Source organism: Canis lupus, chromosome 15 (assembly GCF_048164855.1).
Source record: "Canis lupus baileyi chromosome 15, mCanLup2.hap1, whole genome shotgun sequence".
Lineage (NCBI taxonomy): Eukaryota > Metazoa > Chordata > Mammalia > Carnivora > Canidae > Canis > Canis lupus.
The window spans coordinates 48,023,720-48,051,514 of NC_132852.1; the positions used below are offsets into that span (position 1 = coordinate 48,023,720).

Here is a 27,795-nt window from a genome sequence, read left to right on the forward strand (position 1 = left end):
AGCCCGAGACTCCCCCCACCCCCAGCCTGACAGCCTCGGTGCAGCGCCCCAACTCCGCCTTGACCGGTCCCTATCCCAGGGGCCCAGACCAAGGCGCAGCTAATCCTCATCCTCCCTGTGTTTACTCTAACAAGGAAATCAAAAACCATTGTATAGACATTCAAAGAAACTTAAGTCAGTTATCGTTGGACTGTTCTACACCATCCCGAATTAGAACATAAGGAACATGTAGTTTTAAAAATACTTTAAGAATATTAATGACAGGGACGCCTGGGTGGCTCAGCGGTTGAGCATCTTGCCTTTGGCTCAGGGCCTGATCCAGCAGTCCCAGGATTGAGTCCCACATCTGGCTCCCTGGGTGCAGCCTGCTTCTCCCTCTGCCTGTGTCTCTGCCTCTCTCTGTGTCTCATGAATAAATGAATAAAATATATTTTTAAAAATGTTAATGATAAAACCTAGAAGACAAACTTCCAGATCGTTTTGTGAGTAAAAGTAGGTACACACAGGAAACGGTATAGGACACACGTATGAAAAAAGAAAGCGCTAGTTCTGTAGGTCAAATAAGCAATGTTGTTAAATATAAATAAAACCATGAAATAAAAAGTCAAGAGCGGGCAAGTTTAATACCACACAAGGGCAGAAGGGCAGGATACCAAGATGCTCCAGTTCCATCCTAGGAGCTGAGAAACAACTACTGTATCTCCTCAAAGGATGCCCCACCGGTGGCCTACATGGCCGACCTCTGGGAGTGGCCCAGCGACCGCCCAGCTGTTCCCCCACCCATGGATGCCTGGCAGCTGGCAGCCTGGGCCTGCCTGCTGATGTCCCCCGCAAAGGCCAAGGGCCTTTCCTCCACCTCCCTCCGTGCCTCCCCTCTGCCCGCAGCCTCTTACTTCATCTCAAACACAGCTACTACAACACATTTTATTTCACTGGAAAAATCTGTATGAAGAACCAAATGTGGTTCCTGTGAAGAAAACATTTAGCACAGCTTAAATAAAAGTTAGGAAGGTGGGAGGGTAGGAGGGCCCTGCCTGTGCTGGCTCTGGCACTACCTCGCTCTGGGGCCCAGTGATTGAAATCCCAGTGTCCCAGGGAAGTCTCGGCCCTCACAGTAGGCCTTGGGAGCACCTGTCAGGTGTGAGCCCTGCTGTGGCCCTTAGCTAAAACGTATGGATACACAGAATGCAGACAAGGCTGCAATGCTGGTCATACACAGGCAGGAGCACTTCAACCAGGAAGTAAAATATATATAATTTATCAAAAAATAGTTCTAATATATAGAAAAACATCTCAATCCTCCGAGGCCTCTGCCCTTCTTAACATTCACAAAGCCACTGAGCTAACCCAGGACTAGCGAGGGACAGTGAGGCAGGGCCTCCCCGGTGGGGCATTTCAGCCGCCTACCGCCTAAGTAAACAAAAAGAAGTTAAAGGAAGGGCAGAGGATTTTTCACTTGCTCTTTTTTGTGACAGAATGGAGTGGAATCACTGGAGGTGAGAGGCAAGACTTAGTCCCAGGGCAGTTTTGACTCTGAACAGGCCCCAAAACAGACTTCTGAAAACCCGGACCAATGTCCTGGGTCCTCGTGAACCAGTGTGAACGAGTGGCTGATGTGAATGCTTTGTTGTCATGGAACCAATGTGGCTTATATACTGTTTTCATTTTTTTTCCCTCAAAATCCAGGTGGATAAGGTATCAGGTGGGGAAAGTACCAAGTAATTGAGGTGATGGGGAGGGATCATATGGAGAGGATACTACACCAGCTTCTTGGCCTCAAAGAAGCTTTTCAGGTGACGCATCTGCCAGATTCCAGTGAGGAGGAGGATGGCTGTCTGAGCAATGGACCACCACAAGACCCTCTGGTTGGTGCTCTCACTGGTGAGACGGAAGCGCTCTTCACGATACTGCGTGGGACAACAAGCCAGGATTAATATGCAAGAAAAATGGTTCCCACTGTCATGAGACCCCTCCCTCCTGCATAGAATTCGACTTTGGGACCAAATGCCTGCTGAAACGCTGCCCCAGGCTCCCCAGGCAGCACCCCAGGAGAGGGATGTGCTGCCCCTCCAGGAGCTGCGCTCTCCTCACACTGTCCACCCCAGTCTCAGTGGCTGAGCTCCTGGGAAGGACATGCCCTATGCAGACACTTCCAGCAGGCACAAAGGTCAACTGCCACGTCTCCGTACAGTGATATGTGCTCACCCTCTGGTAATCCTGCTCCTTCTGGATCTGTTCCACTTGATCCAACAGCTGGCGAGCTCGGAGCTGGAGCTCGGTCAGTTTGTCCTTGGCAGCGATCTCAGGGTAGTTGTTGGCATGCTCCCCAACCTGGATGTCCAGGTGCACGCGCTACAAAGAAAGGGGGTTGGAGCCCCAAAGCCCTGAGGTCAGAAGCCCTCCGACTCTCGGTTCTGGGCTAGGGAACCTACTCCACCCCTGGCTGTGGGACAGAAGTGCAACACCTGTCTCTTTGATTGTCCCTGGTCACAAAGGGTCACAAGTGACGGTGGCCATTCACTCAAAACTTGGTGGAATCGGGGACAGCTTCGGGATGTGGCCGGAGAGGCCCTTCTCTTACCAGTCTGCCGCCAGCAAAGAGAGCCATCCTGGTGGAATTGGAGTGCAGGCAGATCTGATGGTCGCCGGGCATGTGGGAAGTGAAGGTGAAGCGGCCCTCGGAGCCATACTGTCGGGACAGCACCACCTGCAACGGAGCACACCGTGACAGGCGCTCGTTGCCCTGTGCCCACACGTCTCCCGGAGCTGCTCCGACCCCGCACGTGCCCCGGAGCGGAGCCGCCCTGTCCCTGCGCGTCCCTGGCCCCGCAGGTCCCCCGGAGCTGCGCGGACCGCTGCCCTACCTTGCCCTCGGGGTCCTTCACCTCCACGTGCATGCCCAGGCCGGGGGTCGAGGGCAGGAAGACCTCCTTCTGCTTGTCCCACATCTGCGTGCGGTAGTTCCCTGCGGAGCACACACAGCCGTCACGACCCGCCTGCTCCGGCCGGCTCCCACTCTCCGCGGGGCGCCGCGGCCGCGTCTGGGAGACACGCAGGCCCTGTCCTCCCTCGCCCCGCCTGACCGATGACCATGGTCTCGTCGGGGATTTCCTCGATGAAGCAGCGCTTCTCGGTCTCGCCGATGTGGAAGTAGAGTCCCCGGGCGCCAGCTGCGCACAGCGCGAGCAGCAGCAGCGCCGGTCGCCCCATCGCCCGCCGCCACCCGCCAGACACCTGCCAACGCGCGCCCGAGGCCCGTCGCGCATGCGCGCGCCCGAGCTCCGGTCCAGGAGACGCAGCTGGGCCAGGCGCTGAGTGCGCATGCGCTCTGGCGGCCGCTCTGCGTCCGTCTCGCTCCGCGCGTCTTCCAGGCCCGCAGCTCTGCCGAGAGGAGAGTGCGCATGCGGGGGACGCCCGGGGCTCCTTTCCGCTTTCCGGGAGCGATGCTTTGCCCGACACCTACCTACGCGTTTCCTCCGCCCTGAGCGCGTGCGCAAGCCTCTGCCCGGCTTCCCGGAGAGGCCGCGCAGCCAGCGTCGGGGCGAGCGTGTGCGGGTTCGTTCGCGCCCCGCCCCTCCGCGGACCGGACCTGGTGGGACTTCACTCTGGACCCGGGTCGCGGGGGCAGAGTGTCCCAAGCGGGAGAAGGAAGGGCATGGGGGAGGGGTCCAGCACTGGGGTAGGAGTCTGGGGACGAGGGAGCCCGCGCGGGAGGCGGGCCGGGGAGCGGCCTGAACTGGTGGGGCTGTGACCGCCGGGCGTGACCTGCGACCCTGCGATTGTGCTGGGCTTTTCCTAACATTTGCGTGCGTGGAGGGGCACTCCCGGGGCGGGGGGTGCCAGGGACTGCGCTGACCTCCACGAAGATGCGTGGAGCGGGGACAGATGCGACAAGGGTCCCTTCGTCGTTTCAGTGGACACCGCGGGCCTCGCGGCTTTCCGGCCAGCTGTCGGGCTGCCTCCGCCCCGTGCCCCAGGTGAGGCCTGCGAAAGCCCTGGCGCCGCGCTCGACGCTGCTCTTTCTCCCATAAGCGCTGGGACGGAGCCAGAACAGCATCCTGGCCAATAAAGGCCATTCCAGACGCAGCAATTCTGAGGACCCAAAGCCTCCGTTTACAGCTGTCTCCTCCAGAAGCTGGAAATGGGGGTCTGGCGTAGAGCCCCTTGATTTTAAATATGGGCGTTTAGCTCAGTTGCATCTACTGGGATGGACAACAGTCTGGCCTCATTCTGCATCTCATCTCCGTTCCAACCTGGGGTACCGTCTGGGGTTAAGGGACCTGACCTGCATGCTGTTGCGGCTTCCCCAACCCTATCCCTCCGCCCCCCCCGCCCCCCTCCCGCCCCTCCATGAACAAACTGGTGCAAAAGGAGACTGAAAATCTGAGCTAAGAAATGGAGGGAGAGTTCGGAAAACAATGAGTGGGGTCAGGTGGCGTGTTTGCCGGGCGTGGTCACACCACCTCTCCTCTGGGGCACAGGGAGCCGAACAACAAACCAGAACATCATTGCTGGCCATAGAATCACAGCAGAGCACGGGTGAAGCTTTGCTTTAAATTTCTCATAATTTCCAAAAACAGTGAATAGTTAGAATGAACTTTCATATACTCATCACCCGCCTTCAACAAAAATCAACTTTTGTCAGCCTTGTTTCATTTCAGCATGTTTTCCCTAAAGTATATTAAAGTGCATTTTTTTCTGCATATACATCATTTTGCCTATAAATACTTGAGTATCTGTAACGGATGAGGACTTTTAAAAATACCATATTCATGGGGCACCTGGGTGGCTCAGTGGTTGAGCATCTGCCTTTGGCTCAGGTCGTGACCTCAGGTCCTGGGATCAAGTCCTGCATCAAGCCTGCTTCTCCCTCTGCCTGTCTCTGCCTCTCTCCCTGTCACTCGTGAATACATCTTTAAAAAAAATTTAATACCATATTAACATCCAATGAGGTTAAGTAATTCTTTGATGTCCCCTAATACTTAGCATATGTACAGTTTCTCCCATCGTCTCAGACTTTAGATTGTTTAATCGGTGCAAGTAAGGTAAATTCACTGGGTCAGGGACATAGCTCCTAAATCTCCATGGTTGATGACCACAGTGCCGTTTCTTACTGAAGCAGCTAGACCCCTGGGCCAGAATCCTCTACATTCTGGATTGGGCAGATTGTATCTTCACGTGTCATTTCACATGTGTCTGTCCCTGCAGTATCTTGTAAACCATTAGATCCAGAACCAGGGAGGATTTGCAGTAAAACTAAACGTGTCTGCATATGTTGCAATCATTACCCCTTAACGTTCAGATCATAAGATTTCCAAGCTCTTTGTGCCCTTTTAACACAACCCCAGTAGTCTTAAGTGGTTTCCTGGTTTTCTATTTTGTACACTGCCTGCCCTACACACAAAATCTGCCATTTACGGGGTGCCTGGGTGGCTCGGTGGCTGAAGCACCTGCCTTCAGCTCGGGTCATGATCTCAGAGCCCCAGGATCAAAGCCCTGCATTGGCTCCCTGCTCAGCAGGGAGTTTGCTTCTCCCTCTTACTCTGCTGCTCCCTGTGCTCATGCTCTTCCTCTAATCTCTTTTTTTTAAAGATCTGCCATTTATCCAAGGAATCCTGATTCACTTTGGTGAGAAATGGTTATTTATACTTTTAGTTTTTTTTTTTTTTCGAGAGAACCCTAAAATTTGTCCTAATTGATGGGTAATCTTAAAGAGATTGCATTACCCACAGTAGAAAATCTACATTAGGTCATCTAAATCCCCAGGCCTGAAAACTTTTCCCCTCAACAGTGGTGGGTAATTTCTGTCAACATTTTTCTAAGCCAGTTGCCCCTTCACTCAATATCACTGAGCAGCTATTATTGTGTCTTTGTTCTAAACTCTGGGGACGCAATGGTGAACAAGACAAAAATCCTTGTCCTCATGGGTTTATTTTGATTACTGCCCTTCAATACAATATAGCATGTCAGATTGAGATAGGTGTCAAGGAGGAAAATGCAGCAGGGAAGAGGTTAGGGACTGTAGTGGGTTGAATGGTGCCCACCCCCAAAAGACTTATCATGTGTTGAAATCTCTGGAACCTGTGAATGTGACCATACTTGGAGTCTTTCCAAATGTAATCAAGGACCAGATGCAATAATCCTGGATTATCCACGTGGGCCCTAAACCCAGTGACCAGTGTCTATCACAGAGACACCCACACACCCATAGGATGACTGGTATAAAAACCAAAAAGAAGGGGCAGCCCTGGTGGTGCAGCAGTCTGGCGCCGCCTGCACCCCGGGGTGTGATCCTGGAGACCCAGGATCAAGTCCCACATCGGGCTTCCTGCATGGAGCCTGCTTCTCCCTCTACCTGTGTCTCTGCCTCTCTCGCTCTCTATGAATAAATAAATAAATCTTTAAAAAAAAATGAAAATAAGGATTGGTGAGGATGTGGAGAATTAAAACTTCATTAACTGTGCGCAGCATCATACATGGTACAACCACTATGGGAAAGAACATGGGTGTACAAGAAATTAAAACTAAAACTACCATATGACCCAACAGTCCCATTCTGGGTAGATCTCTAAAAGCACTGAAGAAAAAAAAAAAATAAAATAAAAATAAAAGCACTGAAGAAGAAAAAAAAAGTTAAAAGCAGTGAAGATAGGACTTTATTTATTTTTTTTTTAAGATAGGACCTTTAAAAGACACAAAAGCACTATTCACAGTGGCCAAGAGTAGAAGCCACCCAAATGTCCATTGATGGATGAGCAGATGAGAAGTAAACAAAAGTGGCATATACACATCACTGATCATTCAGCCTTCAAATGAGAAGGAAATCCTGCAGTGCCACAGCATGAATGGACCTTGGGGACATGATGCTCAGTGAAATAAGCCGGTCACAAAATACATACTGTATGATTCCACTTACAAGAGGGTAAATAAAGGGGTGGGAAGGAGGTAGAGAGGGAAGGAAGGTAGGGGAGGGGTAGGGAGAAGGGGAGTTGTCTAATGGATAGTTTCAGATTTGTAAGATGAAAACAGTTCTGGAGATCTGTTCCACAACATAATGTCACTGAACTGTACACTTAGAAGAGAGAGATGTACAGATAAAAGGACATGGCCATGGGATCACAGAGGTAGACGTTACAGAGTTACAGAGTCGGAGAAAGACAAATGGGAATTCACTCCTGTGTGGCATCTATAAAGCAAAGGAACAAACAAAACAGACGCAGATTCAGACACGGGAAGCAAGCTGTTGGTTACCAGAGGTGGTGGAAGCGGCTGGGAGCGGGCACAACAGGTGAAGGGGATTAAGAGGCACCTATTTTTCAGCGATAAATGTTGATGTACGGCACAGGGAGCACAGGCAGCGACCCCCTCAAAGCTTCGCATGACAACAGAAGGTAACTAGACTATCGCGGGGATGGGTTTTTTTTGTTTTGTTTTTTTAAGATTTTATTTAAGAGAGACAGAGAGGGGGGAGAAGGGGTAGGGAGAGGGAGAAGCAGACTTCCTGCTGAGCAGGGATCTGGGCCAGGACCTGGGGCTCCCTCCCGGGACCCTGAGATCATGACCTGCGCCGAAGGCAGAAGCTCAAGCAACTGAGCCACCCAGGCGCCCCTGCAGGGCTCCATTTCCTAATGTATAAAAATATCAAGTCACCATGGTATACACCTGAAATTAATGCTACACTCTTAAGGCAATTGTACTTCAATCAAAAAAAAAAAAAAAAAGAAGATAATCGCCCAGTTTTTTTTGTTTTTTTTTTTTAAGATTTATTCAAAGAGACAGAGAGAGAGAGAGGCAGAGACACAGGCAGAGGGAGAAGCAGGCTCCATGCAGGGAACCCGATGTGGGACTCGATCCCGGGTCTCCAGGATCACATCCCGGGCTGCAGGAGGCACTAAACCGCTGCGCCACCAGGGCTGCCCTCACCCAGTATTTTTATTTTTATTTTTATTTATTTTTTTTTTTTTTTAATTTTTTTTTTTAATTTTTATTTATTTATGATAGTCACACACAGAGAGAGAGAGAGAGGCAGAGACACAGGCAGAGGGAGAAGCAGGCTCCATGCACCGGGAGCCCGACGTGGGATTCGATCCTGGGACTCCAGGATCGCGCCCTGGGCCAAAGGCAGGCGCCAAACCACTGCGCCACCCAGGGATCCCTCACCCAGTATTTTTAAAAAGCTAAAGCCAGGGTCCCTGGTTGGCTCCGCGGTTTAGCGCCGCCTTTGGCCCGGGGTGTGATCCTGGAAACCTGGGATCGAGTCCCGCGTTGGGCTCCCTGCATGGAGCTTGCTTCTCCCTCTGCCCGTGTCTCTGCCTCTCTGTCTCTCATGAATAAATAAAATCTTTTAAGAAAGGAAATAAATAGTAACCAGAATGTAAGTAAGTTGGGACCCTCGCATCTTGCTGGTGGGGACGTGATGCGGCCGTGGCAGGCGCTGGAAAACCCAGCTAGGGCTCCCCTCCCAGGTACACACACAATAGGGGTGGACACCCGTCCCGCACCCCACGGGTGCTTGTGGGCCAACCTCACCGCAGCACCATGCACAAAAGCTCAAACATGCAAACGACCCCAACAGGGAATGGGCACAGGAGCGGCAGAGGAGCCACAGGACGGGCTACTCTCTGCTAGTAGAAACGAATGGCAATCAGGTCGCCCGGGGACTCAGCGATTGCACGTCTGCCTTCAGCCCAGGGCGTGACCTCGGGGTCCTGGGTTCGAGTTCCGCGTCGGGCTCCTGCATGGCGCCTGCGTCTCCCGCTGCCTGTGTCTCTGCCTCTCTGTCTGGTTAATAAATAAAATCTTTAAAAAAGAAAACAAAAAAGGGAATCCTGACTCCTGCTCCAACGTGGACCCACCTTCAGCACATGCTCAGTGAAACAAGCTCCGAGACAGGAACCGCACCACCGCACCCGCACGAGGCCCAGGGACAGGAGTAGCGAAGGGTGCTGGGAGCGGTTACCGCTCGGACGGTCCCCACTGGCCCCCCATCCCCAGGAATACCCCGACCCCACGGTCGCCCAGCTGCCCGCGCACAGCTCGCTTCCTTCCTCACGGGAACGACCTCCGGAGGGAAACCGCACTCGCACACGCACTCGCCACTCCTCCCCCGGCGGCCACCCGGCATCGGGGCCGCAGAGACCCAGCCCGCCCACTGCAGGCCCCGGGCCCACGCCACGACCACGCCGGCGCTGCTCTGTGACGTCAGGCCACGCCCGAACGGCCGGGGCGGACCTTCTTCTCCAGGGGCGGGACTGCGTGCTGACGCCACACGCCGGGGCGGGATCAAGAGTTTGGTGCCCCGGAGTGGGGTGTCGGCGCCTCATTCGGGTGGAGCCGAGCCGGGGACAGGTAAGCGCGCGCTGCCGCTGGGCCTGGGCTGGTGCGGGAGGCCCCGCGCCCTCGGGCAGGAGGCGGGGGGTGTGGCAGAGGGCGAGGGCGCCGCAGCCTCGTTGTCGCAGGCGCCGCGGTGACAGGGAGTGAAGCCGGATGGAGCAGAGCTGACGGCGGGAGGTGGGCGGGACGGGGCCTGATGGACGACCATGGCAGCCAATGGGACGGCGAGGGCCGTCTGACGGGCGGAGATTGGCGGGCGCTGGCGCGCGCAGACGTCGCGGGGGGCGCGCAGTGGCGCGCTATTGGCTGTGTGGGGCGTGGGGCGGGCCTCGCGGCGGATGTGAGGGAACGGGCGCCGCGGCCAGGGTGACCCCCAAGGTCGGGGAGGCGTCACACGGGAGCCGCCCGGCGCCGTCCTCTGCCGGCTCGGAAGGGTGGCGCGCCCTTGATGGAGCGGCTGCGGGCCGCGGGCCGTGGGGCCTGCTCCGCCCGCCGCCGCCCTGGCTGCGCGCCCCGGGAGACGCCCTTGAGAAGACCGAGGGCAGCACCACGAGGACTCAGTATTCCTCCGGACTCAGAACTCCCCCGTACCCCATTTTCTCCTTATGATCCTGGGGAGACGCCCTTGAGCACACCACCCGCAGCACCCCACGGACTTAGTACCTCTTCGGACTCAGGACTACTCTTTACTCCTTCACCCTGTGGTCCTGGGGGGATAACCTTGAGGGCAGCACCCCCAGGACTTAGTACCTCTCCGGACTCAGTACTACTCTTTACTACTACTTCACCCTGTGGTCCTGGGGGGGACAACCTTGAGCACACCACCTGCAGCACCCCAAGGACTTAGTACCTCTCCGGACTCAGTACTACTCTTTACCACTCCTTCACCCTGTGATCCAGGGGGGACGACCTTGAGCATACAACCTTCAGTACCCCGAGGACTCAGTACCTCCTCTCTTCCCTGTGGTCATGGGGGATCGCCCTTGAGCACACCACCAACAGGACCCCAAGGACTCAATACTCCTGGACTCAGTACTCCTCCGTACTCCTCCTTCATCCTGTGGTCCCAGGGGGACATTCTTGAGTACACCACCCACAGTGCCCCAAGGACTCAGTACTCCTCCAGACTCAGTACGTCTTACTCCTCCCTGCAGCCCTGGGGAGATGCCCTTGAGCACACCACCCGCAGCACCCTGGGGACTCCGCACCCATCCAGACCCAGTATTCCTTTCCCTCTTCCCTGTGATCTTGGGTATATGCCCTTGAACTCACCATCTGTAGGACTCCAGAGACTTAATACCCATCCTTCTCTCTGTGGTCCTGGACACCACCCAGTCTCAGTACTCCTCCCTAGCCCTCCTTCTCCCAGACGTCCTGGGAGGATGCCTTTGAGCACACCAAACCCAGAGTCCCTTGAACTGTCTACTTCTCCAGACTCAGTACTTCTTCTTACCCCTCCTTCTCCCAGTGGTCCTGGAGGGATGCCCTTGAGTACAACACCCACAGCGCCCTGTGGACTGTCTACTCCTCTAGACTCAGTACTCTTCCTTTTCCCTCCTCTTAGACATCCTAGGAAGACGCCCTTGAGCACACCACCCACAGAGGCCCATGGACTGTCTACTCCTCCAGACTCAGTACTCCTTCTTACCTCTCTTTCTCCTAGACGTCATAGGAGGACGCCCTTGAGCACACCACCCACAGAGCAGTGTGGACTGTCTACTCCCCCAGACTCGTACTCCTCTTTACCCCTCCTCCCAGTGGTCCTGGGGGTACACCCTTGAGCACAGCACCCGTAGTGCCCTGTGGACTACTTCTCCAGGTTCAGTACCCCTGCGGCATACCATGGAATCAGTACCCATCTTTCTCCCTTACCTCATACCCATTCTTCTCCTTGCAGTCCTGGGGTGATACCTTTGAGCACACCACTCGTACCGCCCTGGGGACTCATTACCTCTCCAGACTCAGTACTCCACCTTACCCATCCTTACTCTGTTCCTGGGGAGACACCTTTAAACACAGCATCCACAGCACCACATGGATCCCCTACTCCCCCAGACTCTGTACTCCTTCTTACTTCTCCTTCTCCCTGTAGTCCTGGGGGGGACACCTTTGAACACACCACCCCGGAGATTCAGTACACCTTTGGACTCAGTACTCCTCCTTACCCATTCTCCTGTGGTCCTGGGGAGACACCCTTGAGGAGACCACCCACTGCACTCCATTGGCTCCATACCCCTCCTCCTCCCTGTGGTCCTGGGGAGACACCCTTTAGCACACCAACTGCACCACCCTAGGGACTCAATACTGCTCTAGACTCAGTACTCCTCCTTACCCATCTTTTTCCCTGCAGTCCTGGGGAGATGCCCTTCAGCCCACCACCTGCACCATCCCAGGGACTTAGTACCCATCCTTCTCCCTGTGGTCCTAGGGAGACACCCTTGAGCAGACCACCCACAGCACCCCATAGACTCTGTACCCATTCTTCTTCCTTTTGTCCTGAAGGGATGCCCTTGAGTACACCACTTGCAGCAGCCCGTGAACTCACTACCTCTCCAGACCCAGTGTTTCTCTGTATTCATTCTCTCTCTGGTGCTGGGGGGATACTCTTGAGCACACCGTCTGTAGCACCTAGGGTACTTAGTACCCCTTCAGATTTAGTATTTCTCTGTATCCATCCTTCTATCTGTTCTCCTAGGGAGACATCCTTGAGTGGACCACCCATAGCACCCCAGGGACTCACTAGGCTCAGTACTTCTTTCTACCCATCTTTCTCCATGCACTACTGGGGTGACACCCTTGAGCACACCACCCCATGTACTCAGTTCCCTTCCAGACTCGGTACCCAACCTTACCCACTTTTCTACTTGTGATCCTGGAGTGATACCCTTGAATGTACCACCTACAGCACCCTGTGGACTAAGTACCCTTCTGGACTCAGTATCCGCTTTACTCATCCTCCCTGTGTGCCTGGGGAGACAACCTTGAATGCACCACCTGCAGTACTCCAGACTCAGGACCTCTCTGGACTGAGGACTTCACCTTACCCGTTCTTCTCCCTGTGGTCCTGGGGAGACGCCTTTGAACGGACCACCAATAGCATCCTGTGGACTCAGTATCCCTCAGACTCAATACTCCTCCTTACTCATTCTCCCTGTGCTCCTGGGGGGATGCCCTTGAGCACATCACCCACAGTACCCCACGGACTCAGTACCCATCCTTCTCCCTGGGATCCCTTGAGCAGACAACCCACAGCACCCTGTGGACTCAGTACTTCTCCAAACTAACTACTTCTTTGTATTCATCCTTCTCCCTGTGGTCCTGGGGAGATGCCCTTGAGCAGACCACCCTCAGTATCCCATGGGCTTGGTACTCCTCCAGACTCAGTACCCCACCTCATATATCCTTCAACCTCTGCTTTTGAGGAGATGCCCTTGAGTGGGCCACCCACAGCCTTTCATGGACTCAGTTCCCCTCCAGACTGAGTACCCTCCCTTACCCATCCCTCTCTCTCCGTTCCTGGGGGGGACACCCTTGAGCAGACCACCCACAATAGCTCATGCTCAGTACCCCTTCAGACTCAGTATCCTGCATACTCATCTTTCTCCCTGCGCTCTGGGGAAGACACTCTTGAGCAGAGGATCCACAGCACATTGTGAACTCAGTACTCCTCTGCACCCACTACCCCACCTTACCCATCCTTCCTGCGCTCCCAGGGGGACACCCTTGAGCATATTTAATCTCCACAGCACTCTGTGTACTCAGTACCCCTCCGTAACCTGGACCCTGCCATATCCATTCTTCTCCCTGCACTCCTAGGTTGATAACCTTAAAAATATTTAATGTTCAGATCATGCTGTGTATTCAGTACTCTTCTGGACTCAGCACCCTGCCTCACCCATCCTTCTCCCTGAGGTCCTGGGGTGACATGCTTAAGTGTACCACCATGCAGCACCTGTGTACTCAGTACTCCTCCATCCTCACCACCCCATGTACCCATCCTCTCTGCACTCTTGGAGTGACGCTCCTAAGCATATTTAGTCTCCACAGCACTTTGTGTACTTAGTACTTCTCCGTACTCAGTACCCCACGATTCCCATCCTTCTCCTTGGCGCTTCTGGGGAGACACCCTTGAACAGACCACCCTGCATCACCCCCCATACTTGTCCTTTTTCTGGAGGTTGATGGCCTGTGATGAGATGAGGCACATTTCTTGTAGTAGCACACCACTAGTGTACCTCTTCTGCCTCACAGAGCTGCCAGACAGAAGTGTAAGTTGTGTTTCAAGACTCAGTAGAATTTGGGGGCATCGGCGTTGGTGGTGTAGGGGTGAGCATAGCTGCCTTCCAAAATGCAGTAGAGAAGTGGTAGTTGCAGAATAGAGGACAGATGAATCCAAGGCCTGAGGAGTGCCCTCTGTTTTGGTTTCTGTGTGCCGTGTCCTGCAGTCCCGTACTGTGAAGCAGGGACTGGAGGCATACTTCCAGGCTCACTGCTCCAAGCAGCTTCAGGACCAGTGACCTGGAATGAAGCCTTGTTCATGGCAGAACAGTGTGACAATCAAACAGTAGCAGTAGGTGTGACAGTCAAACTACAGTATTTTCATGTGGACATGCTTTATGTGAAAGTACCCAGTACAGTTCTAGCTTTGCAAATTAGCCAAGGACTGGATCTTGGAAAGCTGGAGAAAGATCAGAGTTTCCGATAATTGAGAGCACTTTCCACATTTCAGTTTTTTTTCATTTGCAAAACTTTTGAGATTCAACTCGTGTGCTGTGCCATTCACTCACTTAAAATGTACAATTAAGGCAGCCCCGGTGGCTCAGTGGTTTAGCGCCGCCTTCGGCCCAGGGCCTGATCCTGGAGACCCGGGATCGAGTCCCATGTTGGGCTCCCTGCATGGAACCTGCTTCTCCTTCTGCCAGTGTCTCTGCCTCTCTTTCTCTCTCTCTGTCTGTCATGAATAAATAAATAAAATCTTTAAAAAGTAAAATAAAATAAAATGTACAATTAGGTTGCCTGAGTGGCTCACTAGGTGAAGCATCTACCTTCAGCTCAGGTCATGATCCCGGAGTCCTGGGATCTAGCCCCGCATCAGGCTCCCTGCTCCGTGGGGTGCCTGCTACTCCCTCTCCTTCTGCCTGCTGCTCCTCTGTTTGGGCTTTCTCTCTGTCAAAATAATAAATAAAATATTATTTAAAAAAATAGAATACACAAAGGATTTGTAGGGTATTCACACTTATACAGCCATTGCCACAGTTCAGTTACTTTTAAAAACTAATTTCAGGGGATCCCTGGGTGGCGCAGCGGTTTAGTGCCTGCCTTTGGCCCAGGGCGCGATCCTGGAGACCCGGAATCGAATCCCACATCAGGCTCCCGGTGCATGGAGCCTGCTTCTCCCTCTGCCTATGTCTCTGCCTCTCTCTCTCTCCCTGTGTGACTATCATAAATAAATAAAAATAAAAAAAAACTAATTTCAGAAGCATGAATTTCTGTGGGTCTCATTTAAATTTGCAGTTTATTAACTACCAAACCTTTACCATGTTTATTGTATGTATATTATACCTACACAATTGTGTACTTGTGTACATATTGATCTACTTTTAACCGATCTCACTCCTCTTTGCCCCATTAAAAAAAATACTGTACTATCTACTTTTTAAATTTTTAGATAGTTTACTTTGGGATAACTGCAGCTATTGATATTTATTTTGATAACTGTACATATAAATTTATCATATGCAGTTACAACAGATAGTGCAGAGAGATCCCAGCACCCCTTTACCTGGTTTCCTCAAATGGTAACATTTTGCAGAAACTAAAGTATGGTATCACAGCCAGGTACTGGCATTGGTGCCAGCCAAGATACAGAATATTTCCCTCATCACAAGGATCTCTCCTGTTGCCTTTTTATAGCCACATATTCTTTCCTCCTGCCTCCATCTTATTAGCTCCTGGCAGCCACTAATCTGCTCTCCATTTCTCTGATTTTGGCAAATGATGTGTGTTATAGAAAGAGAATCGTAAGGCACATAACTGTTTGGGATTGGCTTTTTCCACTCCTCATAATATTCTGAAGATGAATGCAGCTTTCTGCCTGCATCAGTAGCTCTTTTTTATGCCTCCAGGCCAAGAATACACCACTACCCATTAAAGGACATTGAGTTGTTTCCATTCTTGGACTATTACAAATAAGGCTCCTAGAAACATTCATATGCAGGTTTTTATGTGAACGTAAGTTTTTCTCTCTCTGGGATAAATGCCTAGGAGTGCAATGACGAGGTCATTCGGTGGCTGCATGTCTGGTCCTTTAAGAAATAGCCAAAATTTCTATGGTGGCTGTGCCATTTTACTCTCCCACGGGGAACGTATTCACGATCCACTTTCTCTACATCCTTGCCAGCATTTCGTAATGTCACTATTTTTTTTTTTTTAATTTTAGCCATTCTAATAGCTGTGTAGCGATGTCTCGTGGTTTCAGTTTGCATTTCCCTGATGGCTAGTGATGTTGAACACATTTTTGTGTGCTTATTTGCCATCTGTATAGTGTCGTGTTATTTTGCACATTTGGTCTTTTGCCCATTTTATGATATGTATATTTTTTAATGTTGAGTTTTGAGAATTCTTTATATATTTTAGGCCTTTGTTGAATATGTGGTTTGCAAATATTTTCTCCTCTTTTGTAGCTTGTCATCTCCTTAAGATGTTTTGCAGGGCAAAAGTTTTTAATTTTGATGAAGTCCAGTTTATCAATTTTTGTCTTTTATGGATTGTGCTTTTAGCATCAAGTTTAAGAACTCTGCTAGTAAAAAAAAAAAAAAAAAGAACTCTGCTAGTTCTAGTTCCTGAAGATTTCTTGTTATGTTCTTTTCTATAAGTTTCATGGTTTTTTGTTGCACATGTAAATCTGACTCTTCTTGAGTTAATTTCCTTATAAGGTATTAAGTTAGTTTGAGATGTGTTTGTTTTGTTTTGAGAGGAGGTTGCCAATGAATATCCAGCCTATGCTATTTGTTGAAAAGATTATTCTTCTTCCATTGAATTGCTTTTGCATTTTTGTCCGAAATCAGTTGTGTTTGTATGGGTCTATTTCAGAGTTCTCTATTCTGTTACTAGAATTTTTGTTCATCTTACCATCAATACCACACAATCTTGATTACTGCAACTACATAATTTTGAAGTCAAGTAGGTTGGTTCTTCCCACTTTACTCTCTCTCTTCAAAATTGTTTTAGCTAATCTAGTTCCTTTGCCTTCTAAAAATTTTAGAATAATTTTAACCTCTATCTACAAAAATAAGTTATTGGAGTTTTGATAAGAATTGTATTATACTGGTATATCAGTTTGGTGATAATCAATATCTTGACCACGTTCAGTGTTACAATCTATGAACACGGTATGTTTCTCCACTTATTTAGATTTTTAAATTTTTTCATCAGTGTTTTGTAGTTTTCAGCCTACCTGCACATGTTTTGTTGGACTTAAAACTAAATATTTCTTTTTAAAGTTTTTCGGTTTTCATGTGTTTGGTAATAGCATATAGAAATACTGTTGATTTTTATATGTTTATAAAACATCATGAAATCTTGTGTTACGGTCCCATGTGTCATTTTTCTTTTCAGTGTGTATTCCCTGTTGTCAACTTGGATAATTTTTTTGTTCTATCTTTGTTCACTGAGTTTTTTCTTTCCTTTTCATTTTGCAGTTTAGCCCATCCATCAATTTTATTTTGGTGGTTGTATTTTTCAGCTCTGAATTTCCATTTGGTTCTTTTTTATGTCCTTCATTTCTTTGTTGTGTTTTTTTTTTTTTTAAAGATTTATTTATTTATTCATGAGAGACACAATCTGAGAGAGGCAGAGACATAGAGGGAGAAGCAGGCTCCTCTGAGACGCCTAGGTGGCTCAATAGTTGAGCATCTGCCTTCGGTTCAGGGAGTGATCCCGGAGTCCTGGGATCGAGTCCCACATCGAGCTCCCTGCGTAGAGCCTGCTTCTCCCTCTGCCTGTGTCTGCTTCTCTCTCTGTGTGTGTCTTTCATGAATAAATAGATAAAATCTTTTTTAAAAAAGAGAGAGCAGGGGCAGCCCCGGTGGCGCAGTGGTTTAGCACCGCCTGCAGCCCAGGGTGTGATCCTGGAGACCCAGGATCGAGTCCCACGTCAGGCTCCCTGCGTGGAGCCTGCTTCTCCCTCTGCCTGTGTCTCTGCCTCTCTCTCTCTCTCTCTGAATAAATAAATAAATCTTTTTTTAAAGTTAATTAATTAAAAAAGAGAGAGAGAGGGAGAGAGAGCAGCAGGCTCCTCGCAGGGAGCCTGATGACAGGACTTGATACCGGATCCAGGGATCACGACCCGAGCCGAAGGCAGGTGCCCAACCACTGAGCCACCCAGAAATCCCTTTGTTGAGGTTTAAAAAAAAATTTTTTTTTTACTTGTTTGCGAGCATGTTCATAGTTGCTCAAGGATGCATTTTGAAGCTGGCTCCTTTAAACTTTTTGCTAGATAATTCTAACATTTCTGCCTTCTTGGTGCCTATAGATTGTCCTTGTTTGTTTGTTTTGATTGAGATCATCCTGGTTCTTGATGTGGTGAGTGATCTTTGGTTAGGTCTTGGACATTTTGCGTGTTACATTGAGACTCTGAATCGTAAATACCTGAACACAGCAGAATAGGCTTTTGCTGACGCTGCTGGAGGTCAGCAGGTGCTGCCTGGTTATACTGGGCAGGGGTGGAATCCAGGCTCTCCACCCAGCCTCCTTGGTATCTGTGGGGAGGGACTCCTTGGTATTGCTGTGTGGGCATAAGTTCTCCATTAAGCCTTTGTGATTCAGCCCTGCCGGGGAGGGGAACGGTACCACCCTGTTACTGCTGGGCACAGTGGAATGCCAGCTTCCTCCTGGCTTCCACTGAGCTTGTGGAGGTCCCCTGCGGGGATGGAAGTCCCTGATCTTCTCTGACACCACCATATGGGGTAGAGGTGGGCCACAGTGTTTTCTGTGGGGTTGGCTGCAGGCTACAATAGAGCAATTATTGTCCAAAAATGTTCTCTCTTGCTCTGCAACCCATTCCTGGTCCTTTGACCAGAGAGATCAGGCTTTGTTTGCAGCTTTGTCTATGTTAGCATGTCTGGGTTACCAGTTTCTTTGGTACCTAGTCTGGAATATATGAAGCAGAAAGAAAATTGAGGACTTGATGGTGTGTCTTTTTGGTCCCCAGATGTCTTCCCAGTCTGCCTCCTCTCACTCCACCTTTCTGTCTTTTGTTTGGTTTGAATGCAACGTCTTATTTCTTTAGTTGCATTTAGTGGGAAACAGGAGTCCTGTATGTGCCTTTGGGTTTTTCCTAAGATTTATTTATTTTAGGGGGAGGAGCAGAGGGAGCAGGAAAGAGAAACCCCAAGCAGACCCCGCACTGGGTGCAGATCCTGATATGGGGCTCAATCTCACGACCCTGAAATCATGGCCTGAGAGGAAACTGAGAGTCAGGTGCTTAACTGACTGAGCCACCCAGGCGCCCCTTGTATGTGCCTTTAAACTTTTTAGTAAATACTGACAGATGGCCTTCTTTCTATAAATACTTCATAATTTATACCCTGATCAACACCCTTGAAGAATACCTGTGTAGCTATGCCCCCGAGCACAGTCACAGTCTGGGCAAGGATGGGTCAGCCTCAGACCTACGCACTGAAGCTTGCTGGGGGTTCTGACTTTGAGGTGGAAGTCCCTCCCAGTAATCTGGTCAGCTACCCACTCTACATTAATTTACGTTTAGTTTTACCTAAGCCTTTTAAGAACTATCATTAATTGGTCTTTTTCTCCTGCTGGTGAGTAGTAATTCATTCATCATAGAACACTCGCAAAGCCTTCAAAGTGCTTTCATATTTGTACCATAATCACAAGAAGTGAGAGGAGGGAGCAGGAGTGATTGTTGCCTTCACTTTCTGGCAAAGGAACCTGAACACAGAGCCAGTGACTTGTCTGAGGATCACGCAGGAACTTAGAGTCACTCTGCCTGTTTGCCCTGCACTCAACCATCCTTTCTACCTAGTAATGGCAAAATACTTCTGCAGTTTGAAAGTGATCCTCACTACCTGCCTTTCCTTCAGTATATGCTTGATGAGGCGTCACAAGTGAAAGACATGGAATTCTTCGAGATTCTCAGCCAGTAAGGGGAGAGCTCCTACTTGTGCTTTCTCTGTCCGTGTTTTTGTATCACTGCCAGAAGTACCGTAACTGCAGCCATGGAAGTAACAGCTATAGGTATGTAGCAAATATTGCTTTCTTGGTTCGTCCCAAGAATCTCAATGAGTCTGAAACCGTAAAAGAAAAAGAGAAAGAAGAATGTCTTCAAGATGAGTTGTTGTTCTTTTGAAATGGTTGTCAGGCAACAAACACATACTGGAAACAGTCACTCTGTTCCTCAGACTCATTTCCTGAGGAGCTGCCTCGGCTGTTTTTGCTAGACCCTGCCTGTGTACTTGCACCTCTGCCTCGCTGACGTGACCTTGATAGCATCAGGAGGCAGTTTATCTAGCATTCTGTGTATGGGGAGGTGGCCTTGGGTAAAGTGCGTGCCCAACTTGGGAAGGGCCAGGCACAGATAAAGTCTCATTTTATGTCAGCATATAGTTTCCTAAGGGCAGTATACCAAATCCTTTTTTTTTTTTTATACCAAATCCTTAATAACAAATTTTGCCTTGGTTTCTGCTTACCTTAAATGTACTTTTTCTCAAATGTACGGATCTATACCTGTATCTACATGAAATTAACAGGTTACAAATAGTGTCATTTGTGTACTTTACTGATGCAAATAGATTCACTTTTATTTTTTCTGAGACTTTATTTTTAAACAACTTCTTTGATACAATTCACATATGATACAATTCACCCACTTAAATTTCACAATTGGGTGTTTCCCCAGTAGACTAGAGGGTTGTGCAGCAGTCATCATAATCTGGTTGTAGGGCATCTCCATCCTCCTCCAAAGAAAATCCACACCCATTCATAGACATGAGTCCTCTCCTCTCTGCTCCCAGCCCCTCACAGCTACCAGTAGGCTCTGTAGAGATTGACCTGTTCTGAACATTTTATTTGAGTGTAATCATATAACCTGTTGTTTTTTGTGGATGGCATTCTTCACTTAACACTCTGAAGGTTCATCTGTGTCACGGCACGCGTCCATATTGCATCCTTTTTTATTATCAACGACCGTCACATTGTATGGCTATTATAGCACCTTCCGTACACCTTCCATCAGTTGAAGGACATCTGGGCTGTTGCCATGTTTTGGCAGTGATGGAAAATGCTACTGTGAACATTTACATACAAAGGTTTACATAGACATAGGTTGTCGTTTCTCTTGGTCATGTACCTAGGAGTGGAATTGCTGAGTCATATGGCAGCTCTGTGTTTAACCCCATGTTCCCCGGCGGCCACACCAGCTTGCATTCCGACCAGCAGTACGCGAGGGCTCTGGTTTCTCTACGGCCTCCACAGCACCTGTTTTCTCTTTGATCATGTCTAGTCTCGTGGGCATCAAGTGGTGTCTTACCATTTTGATTTGAAGTTCCGGAATTAATAATGATTTTGAACGCCTTTTAACATGTTTGTTGGCCATTTGAGTATATTCTTGGGAAAAACGTCTACTCATGTCCTATGGTGGTTATTTGATTTGGTTATTTTTCTCTTTACTGTTGACTTAGAAGACAGTTTTTAAGTGTATTCAATCATGTGATTTGTGAATGTTTTTCCTATTCGGTGTTTGTGTTTTTTTTTTTTTTTTTTAAAGATTTTATTTATTTATTCATAGAGACACAGCTAGAGAGAGAGGCAAAGACACAGGCAGAGGGAGAAGCAGGCTCCATGCAAGGAGCCCGACGTGGGACTCGATCCTGGGTCTCCAGGATCACTCCCTGGGCTGCAGGCGGTGCTAAACTGCTGCACCACCGGGGCTGCCCTGTTTGTGTTTTTCTTGATGGTGTCTGTGATGATGCACAAAGGTTTTTATTTTGGAAGTTCCCATTTGTTCATTTGTTTGTACTTCTGGTACTCTTCGCTGAGTCAGGACGACAAAGATTTACAACATTGTAACTCAGGAGGTATAAAAGTTATGAGTATTACAGTTTTTTTAGCTCTTGCATTTAGGTCTCTGTTCCATTTTGAGTTAACTTTCTAGATGGTTTGAGATAGGGGTTCAGTTTCATGCTCTTATCTGTGTACTGTGTTTGTCCCAACACCATCTGTTGAAAAGTGTACTTTCTGGCACCTTTGTCAAATGGAAATATTCATCCAAAACAGAGTCAGAACACTTGGACTTTTGGGATAACCCAGAGTTTTCATGAAAGTGAACAATTAACTGTCCCAAACGATGCACTATTCTCACAGTGACTCTGGAATTGGAAGAACGGAATCTGGTTCTTCCACATCTGGAATGGTAAACCTAGTGTCTGCTCGGAGCTGTCAGAGCATGAACATCCTGGGGTGGAGCCGCCTGCTGATGAGCAGTCTTTCTGACGAGTCATCTAAAGGGAAGTTTGACAGTTGCCATCTATCCTGGTGACCATCTGGGCAGCCCTAAGCTGTGTGTCACACTCAGTGATTGCACAGCAGCTAGATAACATGGGTCATTTGCAGTGTCATGTTGGAAGGACCGCTTTTGGCAGAACAGAAGAAATGAGCAGTTTTGTGGTTGTCAGTGTGGTACCTGTGTCACTGGGCATCACAGCTGCTGAATAATGACAGTTAGTGGAGGTGAAACTACGGTGTTCTGGGAGGAGAGCCCAATGCAGAGACCGTGGCGTGGCTCAGGAGGCCCAGATGAAGGTGACGCTGGAGGGAGGCACAGGTGGTTTCCTCTGTGCCTCCATATTAAAGTGATGGTGGTGGTGTTTGCAGCCGCGCAGTGGAGAGACGCCTGGGGAGGGACAGGGCAGGTGGCCATGACTCCAAGGTGGAAATGGCACAGGCTGAGATCGCCTTCTGTGGCCACATTTGAGACTTGCAGCCTGCCTGTCTTGACCCTGTATGGGGCAATTTTTCATTTATTGTTTAGTTGGTTTTCAGAGCACCTGCTCTGCTTTTTCCTTTTGTTGGCCTGTCTTTTCCAAGCAGCAGGGCAGGCAGGCGCCATGCCCTGTGTCCGAGACCTTGTGTGTGTATTCTTGGCATATCCGGGCCAAAAGGAACAGTTCCTGTAAACAGTACACAGAGGGGCAGCCGGGTGGCTCAGCAGTTTAGCACTGCCTTCGGCCTGGGGCCTGATCCCGGAGACCAGGGACCGAGTCCCGCGTTGGGCTCCCTGCAGGGAGCCTGCTTCTCCCTCTGCCTGTGTCTGTGCCTCTCTCTCTGTGTGTCTCTCATGAATAGATAAATAAAATCTTAAAAGAAAAACAACAACAACAACAACAACCTGTACACCGGGTAGTTTATACAACAGTTACTTTGGGGGAATTCTCAGCACGTTTCAAGGCTTAGATCTCCTTCAGGTAGATGTGGAGGTGGGTGTGATTCCAGCCAGGGTGCCTGCTTTGAGGCACAAGCGTGAGCAAGGCGTTAGGCCAGCGCACACGGCAGCTCGGGGCAGAGGGCTGTGGTGTAAGCCCTGCACCCCTCCTGGGGTCCCTGGGCAGCCAGGATTCTCAGGGAAGGGGAGCAGTGCAGTGTCCGTATCACTCTGGACATGGGCCCTGCCCACGGGCACACATGGCTGGAAGTGGTTCTAGATACTCTGGGAGCAGTCTGAACTCTTGCATGGTCTGGTGGCCGCAGCTGCTGCTTTTATAACTCGGCTGTGTTTGATAGAGGTATGTGTTATATTTAGTAAAATTATGACTATCGGGCACAAGGTCCACTCAGCTCAGAAGCAAATGAGTGCCCCTCCCCCTGCGCATTCCCTTCCTTCTTGCCCTGGCCTCTCCCTTCCTCTCCAGAACTGGAAGCTGGGCTTTGCCTCCTGGCCCTGCCAACCTTAGGGACTTTCTCTCAAGAAAGGATCTCCAGCCAGGAAAGCGGTCTGCAAACAGAAGGGCCGGCACCCTCCTCCTGCAGGTTTTCAGGGTTCATGCGGAGTCCCAGTGTATTGCGGGGCAAGTAGACATTCCTGTCACGACCTGTGCGTGGACTTGCCTTCGGAGCCTTGGTTCGAGCACCTCCCCGCTCCGCAGGCCCCCCTGAACTCCACGGGGCTTGTGAAGTGTGGCCACGCGTGCGGTGGTGTCGGAGCCTGGCTGCCCACACTCTCTGGACTCTCCACCTCGCTCCTCACTCTTCCTCTGGGCTCCTTTGAGCTTCCCCCCTACCTGTGATTCCTTCTGATTCTTCGGCTTAGGTTGCCTCCTCCCACCACGGCTAGATCCTTCCTCGAGGCCTGAACACCTCAGCCTTCCCAGTGCTCTCCTTCCAGAGGTTTCCTTGGCACTTTGGTGCTTCTCCGGTAGTCAGTACTTTCTCCGCAGTGTTGTTTATATATTTGTTTTCTCTTCTGCATGATGATAAATTCTTTGAGCGTGAACAAGATACTTAGCAGTTTCTCTAGGTTCCAGAACACCATGAGTCTAGTAGGTGCGCAGTAGTTTCAGGATAGGTTAGAAATGTCTTTCGCACTAAATTACCCCTATTGCCTTTTCTATCCCTGTGCGTACTCATGCAGACTTGAAGTGTCCCATGCTTCTCATTGGCATCACATTCCTCCAGTGAGGTGGAAGCTGTGTCCTCGAGCATGGGCCCCGAACGTAGAAGACGGGTTTGGGGTGACCTGCACACGCTGTTTTGCTCTCCGCCCGTGCTCACAGCCACAAGCATCTCCGCCAGCCTCGGTCTGCATGGATTTTCCCCGTCTGATAGAATGCCCTTGCTAACTTTTCTTCTTTTTTGTGCAGACAGTCGTGAGAGACGTCAGGACAAGAATGTTTCACTTAAGGACTTGTGCTGCTAAGTTGAGGCCGTTGACGGCCTCCCAGACTGTGAAGACATTTTCACAAAACAGACCAGCAGCAGCTAGGACGTTGGGGCAGATTCGCTGCTTTACCTCCCCCGTTGCTGCTGAGCCCTTCCTCAGCGGGACTAGTTCCAACTATGTGGAAGAAATGTACTATGCTTGGTTGGAAAACCCCAAAAGTGTACACAAGGTAAGGCTCCCAGGAGGGGATGTCTTCATGTGTTTGGAGTCTTGGCCTGGTGTTGGCTGGCCGTCCAGGTAAGTACGTGTGTCCTGAGGAACCTTCTGGAAGGCGGGCCGGCCGACAGGCGGCGAAAACCCCACCTGGCAGAGTCCTTTGCATCAGCAGGCAGCTTGGCTGTCAGCCAGGCCCAACAGTGACCGCCTCTGTGGAGGAGCACTCCCCTCTTATTGGACATGCTGCACACTTGAAACCCTTACCCTGGAACAGAAGGCCTGTTTGACCTGCAGGGGTCGGGCACCCTGAAGAGGCTTGGGCACCACTGCCAGCCCACCCCCCCAAGGATGCCATGAGGTACAGACGCCCAAGACGGGAAGGAAACAGAAGCCACAACCCTGCAGGCTGCTCCTCCAACACTCCATCCTCTCATCCTGAGAAGGCCTTATAATGATCGCATGCAAATGCTGTGTAATTGGCATTTTCAAGCAGTATGCTCATGTTTTATCTCCTGTGTTTGAAAATGAATCCTGCGCAGGCTTCTCTGTAACTCATCTCTGTCACCTGTAAGGCAACCCGTCGAGAATCCCTGTGTACACATGTTTGCTTGATACAGGGCATGCCCAGTGATGGCCGAACTTCTTCATAGAATTCTGGCCAGTGATATTTATGGGTTTTGATGGTTGTTCCTGGTTCCCGGCCTCCTTGCAGGAACTGGAGGGTGGGTCCCCAAGTTGCAATGTGTACCCCGTTTGCAGACCGTGGGAGGCTTGCCTGAGACCGTACGTGTGAGGTGCGTGACACTTAAGGTTGGATACGTTTGTGTGACTGCCAGAGCCACTGGCCCTGTTTTGTCCTGATCTGAGCCTCATTGCTTGGCAGAGGAGGATATGCAGCTGGGTGCTTCCCCATTCCCTTGGCAACCTGAGGGCCACATGGCTCTCTGAGCAGGTGAGACCTGGTTTCCTGTGAGAGTAGATCTTTCCCTGACCAGAGGCATCCTGCAAGTGGCCCTGCCTAGATGCTGGCCATCAGAAGCTCTGAAGACAGGCGCTGTGCTGGGCACTCTGAAATAAAGCTAGCCAGAGGCTGTGGGTACACGCTGTCCTCTTATGCCCAGGCCTATCCCTTGGCCTTCCTCTCCCCAAACATGACCTCTTTGTGGAACCAACCACATCTGAAGTTACAACCACACCTTGTACACACAGTGCCAGGAGCGTCTGTGCCAGAGGGTGGCAGTGGGGAAGCGCCCTGTGACTCTGGTGCAGAACTCAGAAAAGGGGCTAACACTGTCACCATGGCTCCTGCCAGAAACTTTACAAGGAGGCTTTTATGGGGACCTGATCGTAAACCGTGGTACATAAATGGGGCCGATTTCCTTGAAAAGGTTTTTTTTCCTATTCGCTGGGTTTAGTACTGTTATTATTAGCATTCATATTAGTATCGTTACTCTTCTTTGGAGGAGAATCCAAGACGCAGTGCATGTACTGTGGACCATAGGGGAGGGTCGTCTGACTTCATTCCCACTCCTGGGGAGGACAGCACAGTGACAGGTCCACTGACAGGCCAGGTACCGCAGGCCAGGGAGGAATCCAGGGTGGGGACTGGTCCATGGGTTCCGCTGGTCTGTCCGAACACCCCACAGGGATGCTACCAAGCAGATGTGCAGGATCTCACAGAGCGACTTGCTGGTTTAATATGGGAATCCACGACAGTTGACATCTTTGGGACAGATTTTACGTGCCTTGTGTCTGTTACTGGGATTCTCCAGGGGACATCGCATCTTCTACAGAGGGGCGGGGTGACATAAATCAGTGGGCGTGCCCCTCGTCCGCAGTCCCAGCCACGGGGAATCAACTGCCTCTCCAAATTGGGATAGGCCTCATACCTGACATGTCCGTGTTTTTTCAGAGACACAATCCAGAGCTTGTGTCAGATTTCAGAGGTATCTGGGACTCAGGGAAGTCCTTCAAAATAATTGACTTTATTAAGAATGCTTCCTTTGTGGTCATGTTTTAGAACACATAGTTCAAGCAGAAATGAAAAACTAGCTTTAGAGATTGAGATCAATTGGTGTTTTGATCCCCCAGGTGGGTGTGGGTGTGTGGTATGGGCTCCTGGCCCCTAGTGCTGGTCCTGTCCCTTCTCTCCACCACCGGCATAGAACTTGTTCACATCCGGCAGAAACAGAACAAAATTTAGCGTCTCTCTGCCCTGCCCTGCTGCGCTCAGCTTTCCAATTACTTTTTATGATATTTTCAAACATAGAGTAGAGAGGAGGGTCTACAGTGAGCCTCTGTGAGGAGACCCACATCCAACCTCCACAGCACTCTGCAGCTTGCCAGTTCTCAAAAACCTCTTCCTGCCCCACTCTTTTTTGCTTGGTAGTTTTTTCAGGGTGAGGGCCCAGAGGAATATTTCAAACCAATCCAAGTGTGCGTCATTTCGGTACAACTCTGATGAACGGGAAGGTTTCCTTCACCGCACCTGATGAAGGTAACAAAGTGACTCTGTACCATCTACTTCTCATCCTCTGCCAGCTGTGGTTACCGTAAGGCATAGATCCTTGTTTTTAAAGACCACTTCTATCTTTTTAAATGTTTGAGATGGTGAAAATTATTTGTGGTAAAGTAATTGAGCAGTTCAGAGCTGCAAGCCCCTCTGGCTCCTGGCGCCCAGGTTGGCCACTGCAGGTGTCCCCTCCCCATCATCACCTGCCATCTTAAACATCTTGTCAGGCATAGCTCAGCGCTGGACCCCCATAGGGACCCTCAGCTGCTGGCTGTGGTGTCAACACAAGAAGCCTCCCTCCGTAGGGTCTCCTTAGGCCGTGTTGGGAACAAATCAGGTGGCGGCGTCTCATTTTCATTTACATCTTAGAAACACTTAGAGTCAAAGCCAGATTGCCCCGCCGGTGTTTAGGATAGATGGGCGTTGGGCACTGCTGGGCCTCATGTGTGCGCAGAGGCACGCACCCACCCGCGGGCTGAGCGTGGCGGCAGCCCCGCTGGGGAGGACCCAGGAGTTGGAGGGAGGGCTGTCTCTGCCATCCTCCAGCCTCAGAGCTCACTTCCCATGCCAGGCCTTCACAGTGGCCTCAGCCCAGTTCTTAAATACTGTCTTCCACCTCTCCTTCAACACACCCATTTTTTTATGCCATCCATGGGTCATTCCACATTCAGTCCCTCCTCCAGGAGCTTGGCTGTGCCACCCTCCTGGCCAGGGCAGCTCTGTGTCTTCCTTCAGTGCCTCTGAGACACAATCCTGTCGTTTTATGTAAGGGAACCAGATAGGTAGAGCAAAAAACAAACGGTCCCCAATTCATCGTGGCACATGCCTTTTCACCCTGCAGTTT

At 50.3% G+C, this 27,795-nt stretch overlaps 2 protein-coding genes and 1 long non-coding RNA gene across 6 annotated transcripts in view; 2 read left to right on the forward strand and 1 right to left on the reverse strand.

Annotated features, from left to right (window-relative positions):
- Positions 1-910: 910 nt before the first annotated feature.
- Positions 911-3,418, reverse strand: TMED4 (transmembrane p24 trafficking protein 4). The gene is given in 6 exon segments (XM_072777198.1): positions 911-1,907; positions 2,206-2,352; positions 2,582-2,707; positions 2,865-2,965; positions 3,084-3,226; positions 3,228-3,418. Coding segments are annotated over 6 exon segments (843 nt in total). The 5' UTR covers positions 3,404-3,418; the 3' UTR covers positions 911-1,757.
- A 34-nt stretch (positions 3,419-3,452) lies between these two features.
- LOC140605127 (uncharacterized) lies at positions 3,453-4,707 on the forward strand. The gene is made up of 2 exons (XR_012007864.1): positions 3,453-3,592; positions 3,915-4,707. It is a non-coding gene; the product is annotated as an uncharacterized lncRNA (long non-coding RNA).
- A 4,525-nt stretch (positions 4,708-9,232) lies between these two features.
- Positions 9,233-27,795, forward strand: part of OGDH (oxoglutarate dehydrogenase) — a 69,248-nt gene continuing 50,685 nt past the window's right edge. For all 4 annotated transcript variants that reach the window (XM_072777194.1, XM_072777196.1, XM_072777197.1 and 1 more), the window contains exons 1-2: positions 9,233-9,348; positions 24,204-24,452. In XM_072777194.1, the coding sequence (XP_072633295.1) occupies positions 24,231-24,452 (222 nt within the window). In that variant the 5' untranslated portion in view covers positions 9,233-9,348; positions 24,204-24,230. The remainder of the gene's footprint in view (positions 9,349-24,203; positions 24,453-27,795) is intronic.